General features: G+C 35.3%; 1 protein-coding gene across 1 annotated transcript in view; it reads left to right on the top strand.

Moving 5' to 3' along the window:
• ANGPT1 (angiopoietin 1) overlaps window positions 1-18,455 on the top strand; it is a 147,326-nt gene that overhangs the window by 110,843 nt on the left and 18,028 nt on the right. The window contains exon 9 of the mRNA XM_066203536.1: window positions 10,342-10,508. Coding sequence (XP_066059633.1) covers window positions 10,342-10,508 — 167 coding nt within the window. The remainder of the gene's footprint in view (window positions 1-10,341; window positions 10,509-18,455) is intronic.

Below are 18,455 nucleotides of genomic sequence, written 5' to 3' on the forward strand. Positions count from 1 at the left end.
TTTCATCATGCTAGTCTTTGCAAGTCCTACATAAGAACGAACATTCCAATAAAGACTTTATTTTTCAGTGCCTTTGTTCAGTTCATTCTGAAAACATCCAGACACTACTTGCATTCAATTTTTATTTGCAAACTGTTCAGCTCCTATTTTAGAATATGGCCTCCTAATTCCTTTTATGGTCTCCACCTGCTGTAAGCCTCTAAGCTTGAAAATTTTAATTTCTCTTGTGAAAGTTTCAGTTCAAGTTTCAAATTCTGGTTTAATTTTCCCTGCCCACCTTTCTTGTCTTTAAACTCTGACATTTATTTTTTTTCCATATTGCTTCAGTAGCAATGTTAATTTGAACACTTTTCTCGTTCAAAATAGGTATTCAACACCATTTATATTGTATTTGTCTTGAACAAAGTGAAAAAAAATCAAACTGATATAGTTTCCTCTTGGAGCATTAACTGATGATGGATAATTCTCTGTTGTAGTTGTATCCATTTACAAATAGTGTTCAGGTTATATTTTAACCCCAAATATCTGAAGAATCAAACAACTACAGACAGAGCTCCAACCTCTTTCAATAATTAGAACATTATGTTCATAGCTTTCTTTTTCAAGTGAGACAGTGACTGCATAAAAATGCGTAAAGCACCTTTTAGTATTGTTTGTGTAAGCTTATTGGTTCTGATTCCACTATCCTAGTACAAAATAACTTCAGATGTGGGTGGGACTTTAAACAAAAATTACATAAACCATATGGCTTGGCTGGGGAGAATGTTCTTGACAGAAAAAAAAATTTGCTCATAATTTGAAAGCCCATACTCTGGGAAAAATATCTTTCATTATTCTCAGATTTTTTTAAAGCTGGATATTCTGAATGAATTTTCATTCCTTTTCCAGGATTATAACTATCTAAGGTATGTTATGCATAGTTTGGGTTCTGAAATCTTCACCCTTCTTGCACTGATAGATGTACCCCTGTGTTCTTTGAAAGTGGACTCAAATATGTCTTGTGACAAAAGATCCTCATCACTAAATTTTAGAGTAGTTTTGGTCTGACTCAAATAACATGCACAGATAATGCCCAAGCAGTGACGGACATCGGGCCATTTTCAAATGACAGCTGGCATAGGACTACTTTGGTGTTATATCTGAGACCATTTCACTGTTAGCATGGGAAATCTTCAGAGCACTTTTCACAGATTCCTCTTCCCCTCGTATCTTAGTTAAACACTTGTGAGGGAAAGAATTACTGGTTCAAAGAACCTGGGCTAGCATTTTGAAGATAACCTTGGAATTGGAAAGGAATACAAAAAATTTTCTGGAAGGAAGAGAGCCTTCATAAAGTTATCTGCAAGTTGTCTGTAAGCTACTAGGTGGAGATGAATCCCATAATTTCTTCGGTGGAGATGGTTTTGTGTTTTTGTTCTGTCAGTAGCGTGAAGCTGTTTATGAAGTGCCTTGTAGTACCAGCATAGTCCCTTCTGCAAAATGAAGGATTTGAGAACAGGATGGACTTGTGAGAAAAGCAAAAACTAGGGAATGCATGACCTTGGAAAACACAGAAGTTATGTTTCTATAGTGTAAACAAACCAGACAGGTTGGGAGTAGTGGTGGTCTTAAATTAATATGTTGAATGAGTAGGAGTGGGTTATGATTACAAGGGCATAAAAAAGGCATACTCAAGACATAAATAATTTTGTAACATATAGTGACAAATTCATTACTTATGATAGTATGCTTCAAAATCATAAGTTTCTTACATCTGAAAATAAACAATTTTCTTCAAGGGACTGGGGTAGATGATGTGGAAGTAATTTGTTTCTTTCACACATTTACCAAGTAAGTTGGATATAAGGAAATGATTTTTGGCGACTGGAATGTGCATTAAGATATTATGTGAGTAACGCCTTTCACAGAGACCCACCCTTCTGTGATAAAGAACGGCATGTCATGCTGGTTTAATAAAAAGTCCCTTCTGCAACAGTTGCTCAGATAATTGTTACTTTCATCAGTGCTATAAAAAGTGGTAACATTTTCTCTGCTTCTCCTGAGATCTAAATCCAGTATGTCCAGTAGATATAGACATGATACAGAAGTGGTGAGAGACCGTATTTCGTTTTATGAAAACAAGCTCATGAAACTCTTCTGAAAACAAGCTCATGAAACTCTTCTGGTCCTGACCAAGGCTTAATATACAGTGTAAGCTTCAACAGAATTATGTAAGGGAGCAAGAATGAAACAATATTTGTCTCAGAGAGTGTTAGATCAGTATATTGGGCACCAGAGATGTTACTACAAAAGGAAGCATCCTCTTTATTTTGGAGAATATTTTTGGATGTGAAATTAAACACAATTTTGTGTTGGAGCAGAGTTGTATTATACTTAGCAGTCTTTCCTAAGCAAACATTACTGGATAACACCCGTTTCAAGAGCTGTGTTGACAGATATATTCTTGTGCCTGCTTTGTCACCAGTGCTTCAATTTAACAGCATTCATTTATACTGATAAGATTCATATGGTATTCCAAAGACTGTTACTTAATAAATTTTATATAATGATATCAAGATTTAGCTTAATTATGCTAACAGCCTCTATTAGAGCAACATGAGAAAGATTAAAGTCATTAAAGAACTGTTCTAACCACAAGATGGAAATGCTACATTAGAAGACCCAGGTAAGATTCTGTGAGGTTGCTCTTAAAATCTGTTTCTTGAAAATATAGTAGAATTGCAACAGAGGTTTTCCCAAATAGCAGTTATGTGTTCTCCTCCTGGAACAGCATTTCTCTTCAGGGAGGAGCGTCTTCTGTGTGATGTGCTTTGTTTGGAACTCACTGGAGCAGTTCTTAGCTTTGGGGCTCGTGACAAATTAGAAGTATAACTTTTTGACTCTGATGTCAGTCAACTTCTATTCTTGTTCTACTGTTTAGACTACCAGTTGAGCCAAGCATGAGATTCAAAAACAATCCATAAATTTGATGCTTGTTCTATTTAGACAGATTGTGGGGCTGAAACTCAAGTCCCTTTTCAAACTCACAAACTTTTGGTCTTTGCTATAGTACCTATGTTCCTAGTCATGCTCATTTTTGCTACTTGGGATTAATCAGTGTATTTGAGGAAGAGAATTAAGTCCTACATCCCAAAAGTTTTTCTTTTTGGCCAAAATGACAAAAAATACCCTTTTTTAGATTTTTTTTTCTTACATTTTGCATATTTAACTCTAAACTTACCATTTCTTTGCAAATAATGGACCAGTAAGTTATATAAAGCTCAAAATTCATTTTTCTTAGAGCAAAAAAAAAAGAATTTTCTTTTATATATACCCATGTCCCTGGGATGCTCTTTCTAGGAGCCACACTAAATGTCTCTTCATTTCTAGCATCCAATTGTCCTAGAGTGAAAATGGTGGTTTGGGATGGAGCTCTCAACGTAATTTGTCTCAGTAAGAAATACTCTCCTATTTTCAGTTACATGGTAAAGAAGTTAGATTGAAATCCAGGCCTGAGGAAGATGTACTGATTGTTTTATTTGTAGGAAATATATGTAGGCAACTGAGCTGTTTTGAGCCTCTTACTCAGACAGAGGTAACCTTTGTGTAAGGCTTGCACTTCATTCTGTCACTGTGATTTTTATTCATTGAGAATTTTGTTGCTACTGATACTGTGTGTGTTTGAGAAGGAAAAAGTAAAAAGTGAACCTAATTTCTGTATGTCTACTAATACATTTAGTCTAGAATGAAGTGTAACAGACTGAATTGCTGCAGATTATGAATACGATTTTCAGGCAGATTATACAGATATTTAGTTCTTTATTTAAACTGACAATACCTTAGTTTTCTTTTTAGTCTTTTGAGACGAGATCTCTGGCTTCAATCTAAATATATTTTTAAAACTTGCCAACAAATATGTGTTAGTATTTCCTAGGAAAAAATCTGAATATTTAGAATTGTTTTCCAATATTCTTTTAAGTTAATATTAATTAACACGTGTTATCTGAGGAAAATGAAGTAATTTCTATAAACCAAATCTTTATTTCAAATAACAGAATGAATAATATGATGTGATGGGAATGAAAATATAAAAGTATACAAAAAGGTACACAAACATTTTTTTAGTAATTATCTTAAATAATATCCATTCCACAAATTCAGCTAAGGCAAAAGGAGCTGAATGTTCTTTATGGCATCTAGGAAGTCACTGCTGCTGTAAAACACTGAATTATTATCTGCTTTATTCACTGAATTGTCTGACAGAAGATGAACCCATAGGATACATTGGCTGTGTCTGGTTTCAATTTGTTTTGTCTATAAAAAGTCAAAGCTTCCTGTGAGCATTATCAGACAAAATAAATAAAGTAAGAGAGATAATTGTGTAATGAACTTGGAGCAACATGATTCAGTCAGAATATCCTCACAGATTTTGCCAAAGCTAATAAAATTCTTTTGCACCCTACTTATTATTTTTGAATAAGTATCAACTTTGTAAATTCTTAAGGGCATTTTTAGAAACAGCACTGAATTCTGTTTCTTTGTACTTATGACTGCTTTAGTAGTTAGGGGTCTGTTAATAATCAAACTGAAATTGAAAATGAGCTGATGAAGAACTCAGATGTCTTCTAGAATAAATATTATACAATCATGTGCTTTTGTCTTTGATTCCTAGTTCTAAGTACTTTAACTTAGTACTTAGAACTAAGTTAAAGTACTTGTACAAAAGAACAATAAAATCTTTCTTTTTTTTTTTTTTTGCATAGCAGTTGAGCATTATGTCAGAATTTACAGAGTTTACGATCTAGCTATATAGAAACAGAAAACAGCTTTGCTTCATTCGACTACAAAAATGGATTTACAATTGCCAGTAAGGTTATGTATTGTGGGGTTTTTTTTTCTCTGAAAACAAATTCTATCAAGCTGACAATAACAATCTGCTCTAATGTGATATAAAAAATTACTTTACTATTCTTCAATGACAAAACCATGATAAAAGGATTTACTCATTGTTTGTGACTTTTATGTCAGCCTTTGCCAAAATATGATTTTAATGCAATTTTCAGCAGCAAAAATACATTTTTTTTTTCTGTTTGTGAAGAATAAAATGAATCATTATAATAATCCGTGCCGGGTCAGTGCAAACATTTGTGTATCCTTTTTGTGACTAATAGTAGGGAGATAAGAAAGCACATTATGAAAATGTAAGCATATTTCCCTGCTATATTCTCCCAGCTTCCACAGAGAGCTAGTGAGGAGAACTCTGAGAACTTTTGGAAATTACTGATTTTCCTATTACATTAAGCACTTTTTGGGAACTTAAAGCCCCTGATTTGCCAGTCATCTCAAAATGTTATGCAGATTTCTAGGGAAAAGCAAATTTGAGTATTTTCGGAATAAAATGTAGGGCTTAAAGTATTAATCTCTTTATTTGGGAACATATAATGAACAAAATATAGAAAGATAATGACACAATAGTGTCTCTTAGTAGTTTTAAATGCAATTTTGGAACAGTGTCTAAGACCCACTGGGTTTCAGAGAGTCTTGAAATGTAGTTAACTGCAAACACATTCATGAAGTACGGATGTTCCTTTTCCTAGTGGATTGACAGCTGAGGATGACTTGGATCACCTCATGTAATTCCTTGAGTTCAGGCACAAAACTTTAACAGAAATAATTATGGAAGCGTTTGCTATAACGATTTGAATGCAAAAACCAAAGTGTTTGTTGACAGTATATATGTACTGGGAAAAAAATATATTTAATAACAACTGCGGGCCTGAAATAGGTCACTCCTAATGTTAACTTTTAACACTGCCCTAAGGCATTCTCAAGACGAAATTTCTTGTCCTAAATCTTAGGCATCAGTCCACAAATGACAAGCATAGTCTTAGGCAAGGCTTTAGGCATCTTATCACTTGGGGCCCCACAGATTTGAGCAGCAGTATAAACCCAAATGGTCTGCTAACTAAAATGCTTATTTTTCATTACTGAAATTTAATTACTGAACAATTACTGCGTTCTCTCATGAACATCAAAATTAATGAGGTCTGCTTTTCTGTGGACTTTTGTCCTGTGTCCCAAATAGAAGTCCCATTCTTATTACTAATAATCTTCTGAAACCCTATTATTTTCTCTGATTCTCTGTGGTAAGAGCTTGAGTTCCCCTTTTATGTCCCTCAATCTCTCCCAGATGTCTAAGAACCTCTGAGGCAATATTTGCTCAGCATCTGCACTTGGCTGACTGCTCTGTCTGCTTATAGCAATTGGAATAGGCAACAGCTGAGCTTCTCCTTCAGCATTTCTCCCAGCAGCAACTCATCACAGACACCAGTTCTCTGAAACCTTGTTGAGCTTCAAGTTTGTGTGATTTTTAACCAAACCTCAAAAGTGTTCAAAAAGTATTTCACAAGTATAAAGGACAGGTGGGCATAACAATTACACAAGTTTGTTTTCCTAAGTTTTCCGACTGAGACAAGAAAAAGAAATTTTGTATTTGAAGATAAAATTCTGAAATATTCTTTGAAAGCTAAGGATTCTGAAGGTAAATCAAAAGAGCCAGGCACAACCATTTTCTTTGCCAGCCTCAGGGTTGGGAATGGAAACACACAATGTTTATCAGGGTTTTTTTTTTTGCCATTTTCTTCTGCACACAAAAGTTTACATATCCCATCAAAGTAGTAGTTTTCTTGTAGTAGAGACAGTCTAAGTAAGATATAAACAAGTAGAGCTGTGTAGTTATTAAGTCAGCCAAAGTATCTGGGAAAAACAGTATGCATGCAAGTCTTTCTTCAGCTCCGAAATATAGGCAGTAAACTGCAGACTAAATACAGGTTGGAAACAGTTGAGTTTGGCATAATAAAATTATACTTGAAGAAATTGCTGCCAGCTCTGTGCTTAACAGAAATGTACTGCTCCTCTCTGGTTTACATCTATGAAATCTTTGAGTGCCTGTTTGCCTGTTTATTTGTTTATATTTTTCTAGCCATATTAGGTGTTTAATAAAGTACGCTGCTTCTCCTTTGGAACATTCCTTTCTTCAGAAAAATGTTTTATATCCCACTTACTTAGTTTTCTTTTCATAAAAGCAAGTAGTTTGTTTAAAAAGAAGTTGCTTCTGTCAAGGGAAAAAAAAATCCTATTCTAGGCATTTCTAATCTGAGTTTCAGTATTGTAGCCCTTGATAGTAGGATTCCCTTTTTCATAACCATTGTAGTGGATTTCCTCATGTTTTTTAAAATTTCTTTTTATATTTCTTTTGTTCCCTGTTGCTGCAGCTTCATTTCCTCTGGTCTAGAGAACAACACTTAGTGATAGATTTTCATCTTAGTGCAATAACACATGTGAAAAGGGAGAAGGAGGTGAAAATTTGAAGAATAAAAATCATTACTTCAGAATAATGATGTATGGTGTTTGGAGTCTCTATAAAACACATAAGGGATCATATAATGTTAAAGCACTGCATATATTACATCCTGAATAGGCTGTAATCTAAATGAGATAAGATATATATAATTCAATACACAGTGGTTCAAAGGGGAGTCCCCTCAGCTTTCCTGAACTGGGAAAAAGAAAGAATTTCCTGATAATCTTCCCTTAAAGGTAGACTAAATAATCATCATCATCATCATCATCACCATATTTCTGCCAATAAGAAACCGTGTGAACTCCAGGAAAACCTAATTTGACTGATATTTGAACAACTATGCTCCACTTCTTCTTTCTGGATTTTAAGGAGACAAACTTCCTGGTAGGTAGTCTATACAGAGCATATTTTGCCTCAGAGACGAGTGACGGTGATCAATGGTGAAAGATGTCAGAGACAAAATCTCTAACTGCTCTGGTATGACACTGCCAAAGCTACTAGAACAGGAGTCACCAGGTGGGACAGTCAGGGGTAGAAAGATAAGGCAAGAAGATGGAAAGAATCAAAGGCACAAACAGAAAACAGTGATGACTACAGAAGGGTGTGCCAGCTTTAGACAGGGTTCACACAGGTGAGGAACAAGTACTTTTGTGCTTTAGGATATCTGAGAACAAGAGATCTATTAATCGTTTTGTCTGGTAGAATGTATGAAGCCAAATACAAATGTGAATGCTATCAAAGCAGCGAGTGTAGAGAGCAGTTTCCCTAGGGAAGAAGAGAACCCTGGAAAAATGCCTTGGGAAACCCCATTCTTAGTGCCACAAGCAGAAGGCTGATTGACATGCTCTGTATGCTAATTGTTACTAGAAAATTCTCAGTTCTCTGTTATCATAGGTTGATTTTTGGTGCAAGAATTTTAATTTTCTTAATTGCTTTCCCCCATTGGACCCTTCCCTCAGACCACACCTAAACTCCCCTCCCATAGCAGGGTGCATAAGTACCTCTGTCTGACCCAAAACTCTGCCTTTGGCCTCATGCCTTTTGCCCCTTGTTACTGCCTTGTTCCGGTTCAGTCCAATACAGTGGACGCCTTATTGTTTGTTATTTTTGTATTATTAAAAGTACTTTTTGGAAAACTGGATCAAAGCTGTCTCTCTCTCCATTCAAGTCACCCTTGGGCTGAGTCCTGAGGAAACTCAAAGGGGTCTGATAGTCTGAGCCAGACCCCAGGAATTTTCAAGTGAGAAATAACAGAAAGCATCATAATGGGAAAACTCGAGGAGCAGCAGCTCACACTGGAAGACAGATGGGTTCAATGAATGCAGAGTATCATCAGTGTTACCTAGAACCAGTATTTACAGAGACTTTATAGGAAATAGTCTACTGGAGAAAGAGGTTATAATGAAATAACATGCAGAAAAGGAAAAGTCAACTATTAGTGGGGCCCCACATTTCAGTCTGAGGCTTCTTAGAGGCTTGCCGCAGAGTACTGAATTTCATTTCTTACAGATGAAACACTTTGCCCATGGTTATCTCTTCATGGTCTCCGGGCCAAAAGGCAGACAATGCTATTCAAAATACAAGTTAGTGTACCCAGATCAGCGTGCCCAAATGTCTTCTCAGCCTCTACTATGAGTGAGTCACCAAATATATGCTCAGGTAGGGTCATGTAGACAAAAATGAGTCCTGAGCAAAGTACTTTATACTGTAATTCTCTCTAAGAGCAACAGCAAAAAAAAATTCTCCATTTTTATTTTTTTGGACCAGTCAAACTTTTAAATATATAATTTTTTTAAATGAATTTTCTTTGGAAGTTTGCAGCTGATATACCTGTGCATTGCCTGAGCGAGTATTACCTGTGCTACCACATGGCATCTGGGCAGGCAGGATTTCATCCTCCAGAGACACAACTAATCAGGGCTGGAGCCACAGCAATAAAATAAAGAAACAGAGAGAGAGCTCTGCTTTCTATGTTTTCATCTCATGTTAGGAGTTACTGAAACATTATATTGAGAAGATCGATGTCTTGCCAATGTGTCTCACAAACACATTTCTCATTATCTAACCTTTAGTCCCTAGGAATTCTGTTGATTTTAACCCCTTTTAAAAATATGTGCTTTCTGGAAATAATCCAATCTTTCATTTAATTTGAGTAGGAAATATTCACGGGACCTTCTAAAACACCCCCAGCCCCACTGTAAGCAAATCAGGAGATTTCTGCTTCCCATTCTTCCTATCTTAAGAAATATGAATAAGCACAGTCATGTTGGAGTACTTCTTCACAAGTAAATATTATAGTTGAAAATAATTTTTACTGTCTAAAGAGAGAAAAAACCAAAAATGTAAAATGCATTGAAGAGTTCTAAGGTATCAACTAATAGTTTAAAAAGAACAATTGTTCTAATATATATTAAATAACTTAATGACTGAAAAAACCTTAAATTTAATGTAGTAAAATATTGACTACAATTTAAACAACTTTAAAACCTGGAAGATGTATAAAAAAGAATGTCTAGGAATTGGTTATGAAAATTAGTTATACTTTTTTTTTTCATAATTATTCTTCCATGTTTGAAAATGATATAGTTTGCTTAAGTGGATATAAGATCATCTGATCTGAACATATGAAATGTGAGGAGAGCAAGGTAACATGGACAAGAGCTAGATTACAAGATCTAACACCATATTAAATGCATTATAGAATATTACTATGTCAAGTATTCCCACTGAATGACATGCAAATACATCATCATGCTATTAATATCATGGACCTGTAAAAAGATTTCCAGCTGATAACCTCAGCTGCCATTTCAAACACCAGTTGAACTGCATGACATTCCTACATCATACATATTAGTAGAATCATTTTAGAGGCCATCAAACTGGAGCAAAGAAAGTTATTAGAATGTACAGGTAAAATATAATGATGGTTTTATTATTGTATAAAAGCTCTACCAATTAAAACAATTAAATCTAGTTATTTTGCCAATTTTTTCTAGGGTTTTGGTAGCCCATCAGGTGAACATTGGCTGGGAAATGAATTTATCTTTGCAATAACAAGTCAGAGGCAATATTCTCTAAGAATTGAATTAATGGACTGGGAAGGAAACCGGGCATATTCACAATATGACAGATTTCACATAGGAAATGAAAAACAGAATTACAGGTAAGAATCTATTGAAATTCTTTTGACTCTGCTGAGTGATATTGTTCACTGTTCACGTGTCAAATATGAGAAAGGACAATAATATGATGCTGATTTTCATCAATAATGAATAAAGACTATAAAAATAAAACAGAAATCAGATTTCTCAGTGATGGAAGGATAGAGTAAACCTAACATATCTCAAAATAAGGGATCTATTAATCGTGTTGTCTGGTAGAACTGCTAAAAACTGTATAACCTTTATATTCATAACTCAAAATTGATTGAATAGAAAAAAGATTTGGATTCTTCACTAAAACCTGAAGGATATCTGCCTCAGAAGCAGAAGACAGAAACAATGGACACGGGAATAAAAGACCAAAAATGCTGTTAAACCATCTGATATTTCCAAACTAAAAATTTACTGTAAATGAAGAAGAAAAACAGAATGCTGAATCTTGTTTTGAGGAAATTAAACACAAAACCTTTTATTAATAATACTTTCCTCTCACACTTTGTTTTAAGATAAAAGCTTATTTAAAAAAAAAAAAAAAAGAAACAACTTGAAGACACAAGAAATGTGGATAACCTAAGTAGTCATTTATATTATTATTTAATCATTGCTTCATCTGAGCAGACAGTACAATGCTAGAAAATGAAACCCATAAAAAACCTCAATTATTTATTCTAGAACATCTAATTAGCATAAGACTCAGTGAAGAAATTGCAATATTATATTATAATAGTATATTATTGAGATATATTGTAAACTCAAACATTCAAGGCACGTGAAACCAGGCTGGTATTCAGATCTTTAAATCCAAGTAACATGATTCTCAAAAATGCTGACTGCCCCTCTGCCCCCAGGACCCCAGTGGAATGGAGGTGAGAGCAATTTGCTCTTTCTGCTGACAGGGCTGTGCCCAGGTGGGACCAGAGCAGTGCCCCTGCCCTCTGGGGTTTGTTGAGGGCAGCAGCCAGCTCTGCACAAGTGCAGAGGATCCCTTTACAAACCATCAGTTCCAGTTTAGCTCCTGCATAAAGCAAGGATGTCTCTCTGCACACAAAGGAGAGCTCTATCCCGTGCTGCCTCCAGCAGTGCTGTGCCTAGCACTGCCCATGGAAAGCCAGTTGCCCAAATCAGGAAAGGGGAAGCACCTATTCCGAGGTAGTTTTAGGCAAAGAATAAATATAAGTAATGTCACAAAAGAGAGTCTAGAAATATTTATACAAAACATAAAAAGAGCAGTGTAAAAGTAGTGTCTCAAACATTAGTAGAAGAAGCTCAAAAGGAAAAGATGAAACAAATCCTTGTCAAATGAAGGAAGATGTCAAGGGGCAGTTATAGATAGCTCAAAAAGTTATGTTGAATCAGAGGAAAGGAATATTACTCAGGGGATGAATTAAAATTACTAAATTTGATAATAAAAACAGGATCTTTTTTGCTCATCTTTATTCTGAACTAAGGACAACATGTATTGTTGAGGAATTGGAAGGCTGTTGAAAATTTAACATGTTAAAGCTCATGTTTGGAGAGGATTTCTTTTTCAAGACTCCTCTGTGTCCATTGATGCAAAATAGCAAGAGAATATCTTGTTATGTTTCAAAATTAAGGGAAGGGAAGGGAAGGGAAGGGAAGGGAAGGGAAGGGAAGGGAAGGGAAGGGAAGGGAAGGGAAGGGAAGGGAAGGGAAGGGAAGGGAAGGGAAGGGAAGGGAAGGGAAGGGAAGGGAAGGGAAGGGAAGGGAAGGGAAGGGAAGGGAAGGGAAGGGAAGGGAAGGGAACCCACTTTGATTATAAAAAAGGGAAACCTCTTGCAATATAAATAGCGTTTTCTGAACATGGAAAAAAATTAAAAATTGATCCATACAAATTCTTCTTGCTGATCAAGAAACGCAAAAAAAAAAAAAAAAAAAAATAAAATATATATATATATATATATATATATATATACACACATATATATATATAATTCAGATCTGTAGAAATTAAATCAGAGGCAGCATACAGGCCTCAAAGAGTGTAATGTTGCGTAACAGACATGAATTCTGCTACCCATGTCCCAGTTACTTTTCCACAAAAATCAAAGAGAATTTGACTGGAGGCTATTGAAAGCACTTTTTGTTACTGTCCTATTCCATAGCATAAATGAAGGTCGGAATGAGATCTGCTTGCACTGTGGTCTCCTTATGGTGCAACTGAAGCTCTTCTGTTGAGGAAATGGGGAATCAGTTTCATTCATACTTCTCTGGAATAAGCAGAGATGAAAACATAAAGAAGTAAAAAAGTCCATCTCTGTTGGCCCTTTGAGTTTCAAATTAATTCCTCTATTATTTTTACTCAAGTATATTTGGATACTTGAAGAAAATAGCTGAGTAACATGGTGATAGTCCTGGAAATAATGATGTGTCAGCCACGTGAAAGTCTAAACTGTTTTTCATGCTTGACAAATGCATTGGTGCCTAGTCCAGACAAATAAAAGCCAAACAGACATTTTGCAAACCTAAATTATCTTGGGATATTTTATAAATTTTTACAGGAATGCATCCTATGACATTAAACTCTTTATTTTGCTTGCCAGTATCACTATCTGTGATAGCAGCAATTCCAGAAGGCTGGCTGAATAAAAACCTAATTATTGAGTACTAAATAGCTGGCCACTCTTCAGAGAATGCTGTTTTCCCTTTATCTGAGGAGCTGCCATTAAGGATTTAAATGATTCCTCTGAAGCTGAAAACCACAATTCCCAAACTCCTGCTCCCAGAGTCTTTCCTTCACAACTTTCAGGCATTTGCCATGTTTGCTTTCAATACTTCAAACACAGAACAGCACACCTTTTCAAAACTTTAGTTACTGTTATTTGAAATAATTTTGCCAAATAAAACCGATGCTGACTTATTTTGGAAGCTTGTTTCTTATAATGACCCACATTAAATGTTGTTTCTGTTAGCAAAATTATGTAATTGTACACTGGCTAGATTCACATTAGTTGCAAATAACGTAAGTTCACTAATAGTAACCAGTAAATAGACAAGTTTCTAAGCTGGTCTGGGAAGTGGATCAAGGAAACCTGAAATAGAAAAAGTGCATTGAAATGAAAAGAAAAGCTCAAGAAGTGGAACATCTTTAATTTTGCTATGGCAGTGCCTTGTATATTTGGAAGACATGGAAAAAAAAAAGATTCCAGGTCTTATGGTCAAATACAGTAAAAAAGAAAAAAAAAAAAAAAGAAGAGAAGAGAAGAGAAGAGAATAAAAAAGAAAAAAGGCAAGGCAAGGAAAGGCAAGGCAAGGCAAGGAAAGGCAAGGCAAGGAAAGGCAAGGCAAGGCAAGGAAAACCATGAAGTGATAAAATCTACTTGAAAAAATATCAAAAACAATTTTCATGTTGTTCTTCCAAAATCCAGCCTCAAGATTACACAAAGTTCAATTCAGTCTGGATAACTCCCAGTTGGTGATTTCAGAAGGGTTCTGTTTTTTCTCTGGGCTTTTTTGTATTCTTTTTACTTCTTTTTATTAGTCTAAAGAATCTATTATTAAAAAGAGTAATGCTGAACACATGTAAGTTCAAATATACTTTTTTCTCTTTCAAAAGTTCAAATATACTTGTTTCTCTTTCAAAATGAGACAGCTCCAAGTGGTTTTCTGGGAAATCAGCATAAAAGCTATTTATCCCAGATGATGACTGGGAAGAAGGTTGAGATGAGAAGGTGGGTACTGAATTAGTAAATGTAGAATGATAAATGATAACTGAAACAGAAAATCAAATGTTGTACCACATGTGAAATCTTTAATAACAGTATCTGAGTGATTTATGTCTTTTAGAACATCCTTCGGTTACTTATCTACACAAGGTGGCTACACAGAGACTATCTGTAAATATGGTGAAAATATCTCTATCAGATTCTTTGTGACTTACACTGTGGCTAGTAAAATCTCCATGCAGTAAGAAGAGCCAGATCTTGCGGGTCTCCCATTTAGTGTGGTGTTTCTTAATATAACTAGAAATTATTTATAGAACTATAAAAACATGAGTTGAAAGAGAATCCTAAAAGACACAAGACCTCTCCTCTTTGCCTGTGTAGACTCCTAGCCCCCTTGACATTGTTTGATGCTCTTAGGAGCTGTACAGCTGTGATACACTGCAGCTCTGACCCATGTCCTCAGATCCTCCACAACTGAACAGGAAAAGTAACCATGTGCTGGGATTTCAGGAACCACAATTCATAATCCTACACATTAGTTTATGAAAACAGATGTATTCATGCTGAATTTTGAACAGTAGTAATTTCAGCCTGCAGATACATCTGTTTTTTCTACTCATGATACAGGAGAAGCACTTCCAAGCAAAGCAAGGGTTGAAGAATAAGGGAGTTACTCTTTTTAACTGTCTGAGCTATTTTTACTTCAGAATCATTAGAGAGGTTTAATAGACACTCATCTACTATGACAATATACTCTGGTATTTAATATTTTTTTTTAGTTAGAAAAGTTTGCTATTGCTGCAATGATTCATTAACTTTGGCCCTATCCATGGAAGAATATAATTAGATGATAAGACAGCTCTGCTAAGGTGAGCAAGGCTTTGGGATTGATGTAGGCATATATGAAAGCTGGTGATAGACAGAGAACATCCTAACTTCCCTGAGTCAGTTTGGACGTAAGGTGGTGGCTGACCTTTGGTAGTTAAAATGAAGAAGAGAATATTGGAATGGGCATGAGAAAATGATTAGAAAATCTTATGAGAAAGAGAGCATAGATCCATTAGGAGCACAAGAGACTCATTGACAGGGCAATTATAGTGATGTAGGGAATTGTCAGGTGTGTGGGTCCTCAGAAGCAACAAGTTGATGAAATCTGTTGAAAACAGGAGAGGTAGTCATTGAAATTGTTCAAATCACTTCAAACTGCTGACATGATCTTCCAAGCCCTGCAAATCTAGGTGACAGTTTCCAAGCTCTCCAATATCCTGTGTCTCTCCAGGCTTTGCTTTCGGAAACTGAGATCAGTTGATGAAAGTAAACCAAGAATTGGTAAACTTTATGGGACTTGGTTGCAGAGAGTTTACTCTTGTTTGATTAAATTTTGTATGTTTCGTTTCAGCAGTAGTATTTTTTCCTCTCTCTTTTCTTAGATAAATCAAGTTGGTAGTCTGCTACCAGAAGCTTTGATGTAATGTTCATCTTAGATTTTTGTAATGTTGATTCTATTTATATCATCATTATTGTTGAACTAGTGAAGGAAGGTCTTGCAAAAATCCTCACTTATCTTTCTGTAAAATAGAGAAAAATATATTTATCTATTCAGTCTTTTAAATTTTACTGGTGAAAATTCTATGCTAGATAGTAAAAAAAATATTATTTGAGAGTACAAATTTTTTGGAGACAGATGGTTTTATGTATCTTTAATTAAAAAACATTTTCTATGTAATATTGCTGTTTCAGAAACAGGACACAAATAGGTCAGTCACTTTATTAGTGTACAAAATCTCATTTTTAAATATCAGTGTGGTTCTTGTTATCACCCAGGCTCTTCAGTCATTCATTTGTATAAGTAACATTTTCTTCCTGTGTCACTTGAGTTTTTTTAGGTAAGATAGGGGATCAATCTGACTTGTAAGTTTTTGACCCATTTGCTAAGCTTCTTCTGTGTGATTTGTATCACAGTAAACCTTTGAAGGATCTATTAAGTCTTTTCTCAAATGGAGAAGGAAAGGTACAGTGGAAGATATATAGGAAATCTGTAGCAAAGTGAAAAAATAAACACAGATCCTCTTGGGACCCAGTTCTGTGCCCACACCCCAGTACTTTTCTTGCCAAATATAAAAAATACAGAGTAACTTAAAAAATAGTGATGGTGCAAAAATGCAAAAAGCCTGTAGTAATTCACTTTTCTTTGGAAGCTGAAATTCAATTTTCAAGTCTACTTCAGAGGAGATATGCATGTAAAATCCTATTAACGAGACAGAATGGTATCTGTGGTATGCATAATTTTTATGATTTGAAAATATTTTCACATAACAGTGGTATAAAATCAATAATATGGAAAAATATTTAACATCTTTATGTATATATAACTATCTGACTTAAATAATTTTGTTTTATTTAATGATACTGTCAGTCCAATAATATTCCATGAAGCCTAAATACTGGAAGTGCAAGGATTGAATCTCATGCCATTAACCAGAGGTCTTTCTGGAAACACGCCAGTGTTGCTATATCATATCAGTGACTAAAACTCACTGGCAGTTCATGCAGTATCTCCAAATGTACGCAAAAATTAAATATAACAATTTCTCTGACTGAAAGCTGATGTAAATATACTCATGGAATTTATGAATTTTAAAAAAATAACTTAATCCACATAAATCCCAATATATACTATCCATCCACAGCTAATTGTTTCCCACTTCTAACTTCATTGAAGTAATTTATAGTTCAATATACAATAGCTGTGACTACCGTGGAACAGGAATAGAGGTTTCCTTCTTCTTTGTTATGGAATCTAATGAGAATGCATCAAGATATGCTGGCTACGCTGCAGTGTAGTTGAAGTCTTCAGCAGATGAGCCAGGGGCTCCTGAGGTAACAGAAGCCAAGAGGGAAACACCACTGAAATATCTCAGAAAAATCAAGGGTTGTTCCTCTAAGAAGGTGGCACAGCTGACAGCCCAGTGCAGACAGCATGAAAAACAGACAGGGGTTGGAAGCCACTGTATCTAGGACATGGAGAGAAATCAACTTTGGTGTTCCATAAACACAACCAAATTATTTCCTTAAGATTTTAGAAAAGTACTGGTATACAAGTTTTACTAGGTGTACACTGTTGGTGGTATAGCAGCCTTGGTTTCAAGGAGGAAGGCAAAGCCTCCAGTGTAAGTCACATTCAGAATCCACTTGCTCATCAATAATAGGTAAATATCTGTTATCTATTTTCATTATTAGATCTTTCAAGCTATCTCTAAATTTACGAGGTTTTCAGTCTTGATTTTCTCTATCCTTTTCCCTTAACAGGTTAATTTTCAATTATCTTCTCCGAACTGATGTATTTCTTCCATCAATACTGACTAATTCTCCTTATATTCAGTTTCACGTGCCTGCAGAACCCACATTCCAGTAGTTTTTAGTAGGATATTAGTAAGAGACTTTCAGTAATTAAGTGAGATTTTGCTGTTATGATTCTAGAAGCTTTTCTTTCCTTTGGCATTTTAGGACTTTTCTGCCACTTAACTGGGGAGAAGCTTGTTTTCCAATATGTTCCACCATAGCTATCACAATGGAACTTAGTGGGCATGACCTTATCTCCTCCTCCAGACTCCTAAACTTGTTTTTTAAGAAATGGAAAATATATGAGCAAGAACAAAAGTATCTTATTTTCCCATAAAGCTTATCTACAATAAAACAAACATTAATTCAAACTTGAAGCAATGAATAAAAGAATATTTTGTAACAATTTTTTAGTCTTAGACATCATCCTATATTTAATGAATTTAAGTGAGTATTCATATGTTTTACAACAGGTAGGTGAGATAAATGTTATTCAGTGCTAATATTAAAGCTGTTGAGCCCTAGGAACAGACTGCAGGACCTGATCTGAGAAACTGGATTCTCTGTGCATGCCTGGGGAGAGATAAACTCCTTAGACAGAAGCCAAATCAGGCAACATGCAGAGCAGAGAGCTGCCTAGAGTTAACCATTAGGAAATTCTGAAAATAGCAAGGCAGCCATTTATATCCCCTGACAGTTCACAGTCCACAGCCTGAAGGTAGGAGACAATGTCTTGTCTTACTCATGAAAGAAATGAGAGGCCTTGGCTTAATGCATTCTTTTGCCAGAGGGTATCCAGACCATAGTTCTTGCTTCCCAAGAGAAAGCAGCAATCTGTGCTGCCAGGGAGTTGGCTCGTTGATGAATCTCTGACACTGTGCAGGGATGAATTCGCTGCTCAGTGAATGAATAGGTACCAGGTCT

Source organism: Chamaea fasciata, unplaced genomic scaffold (genome assembly GCF_029207755.1).
Source record: "Chamaea fasciata isolate MVZ Bird 193981 ecotype frontalis unplaced genomic scaffold, bChaFas1.0.hap1 SCAF_1, whole genome shotgun sequence".
Taxonomy (NCBI): Eukaryota; Metazoa; Chordata; class Aves; order Passeriformes; family Sylviidae; genus Chamaea; species Chamaea fasciata.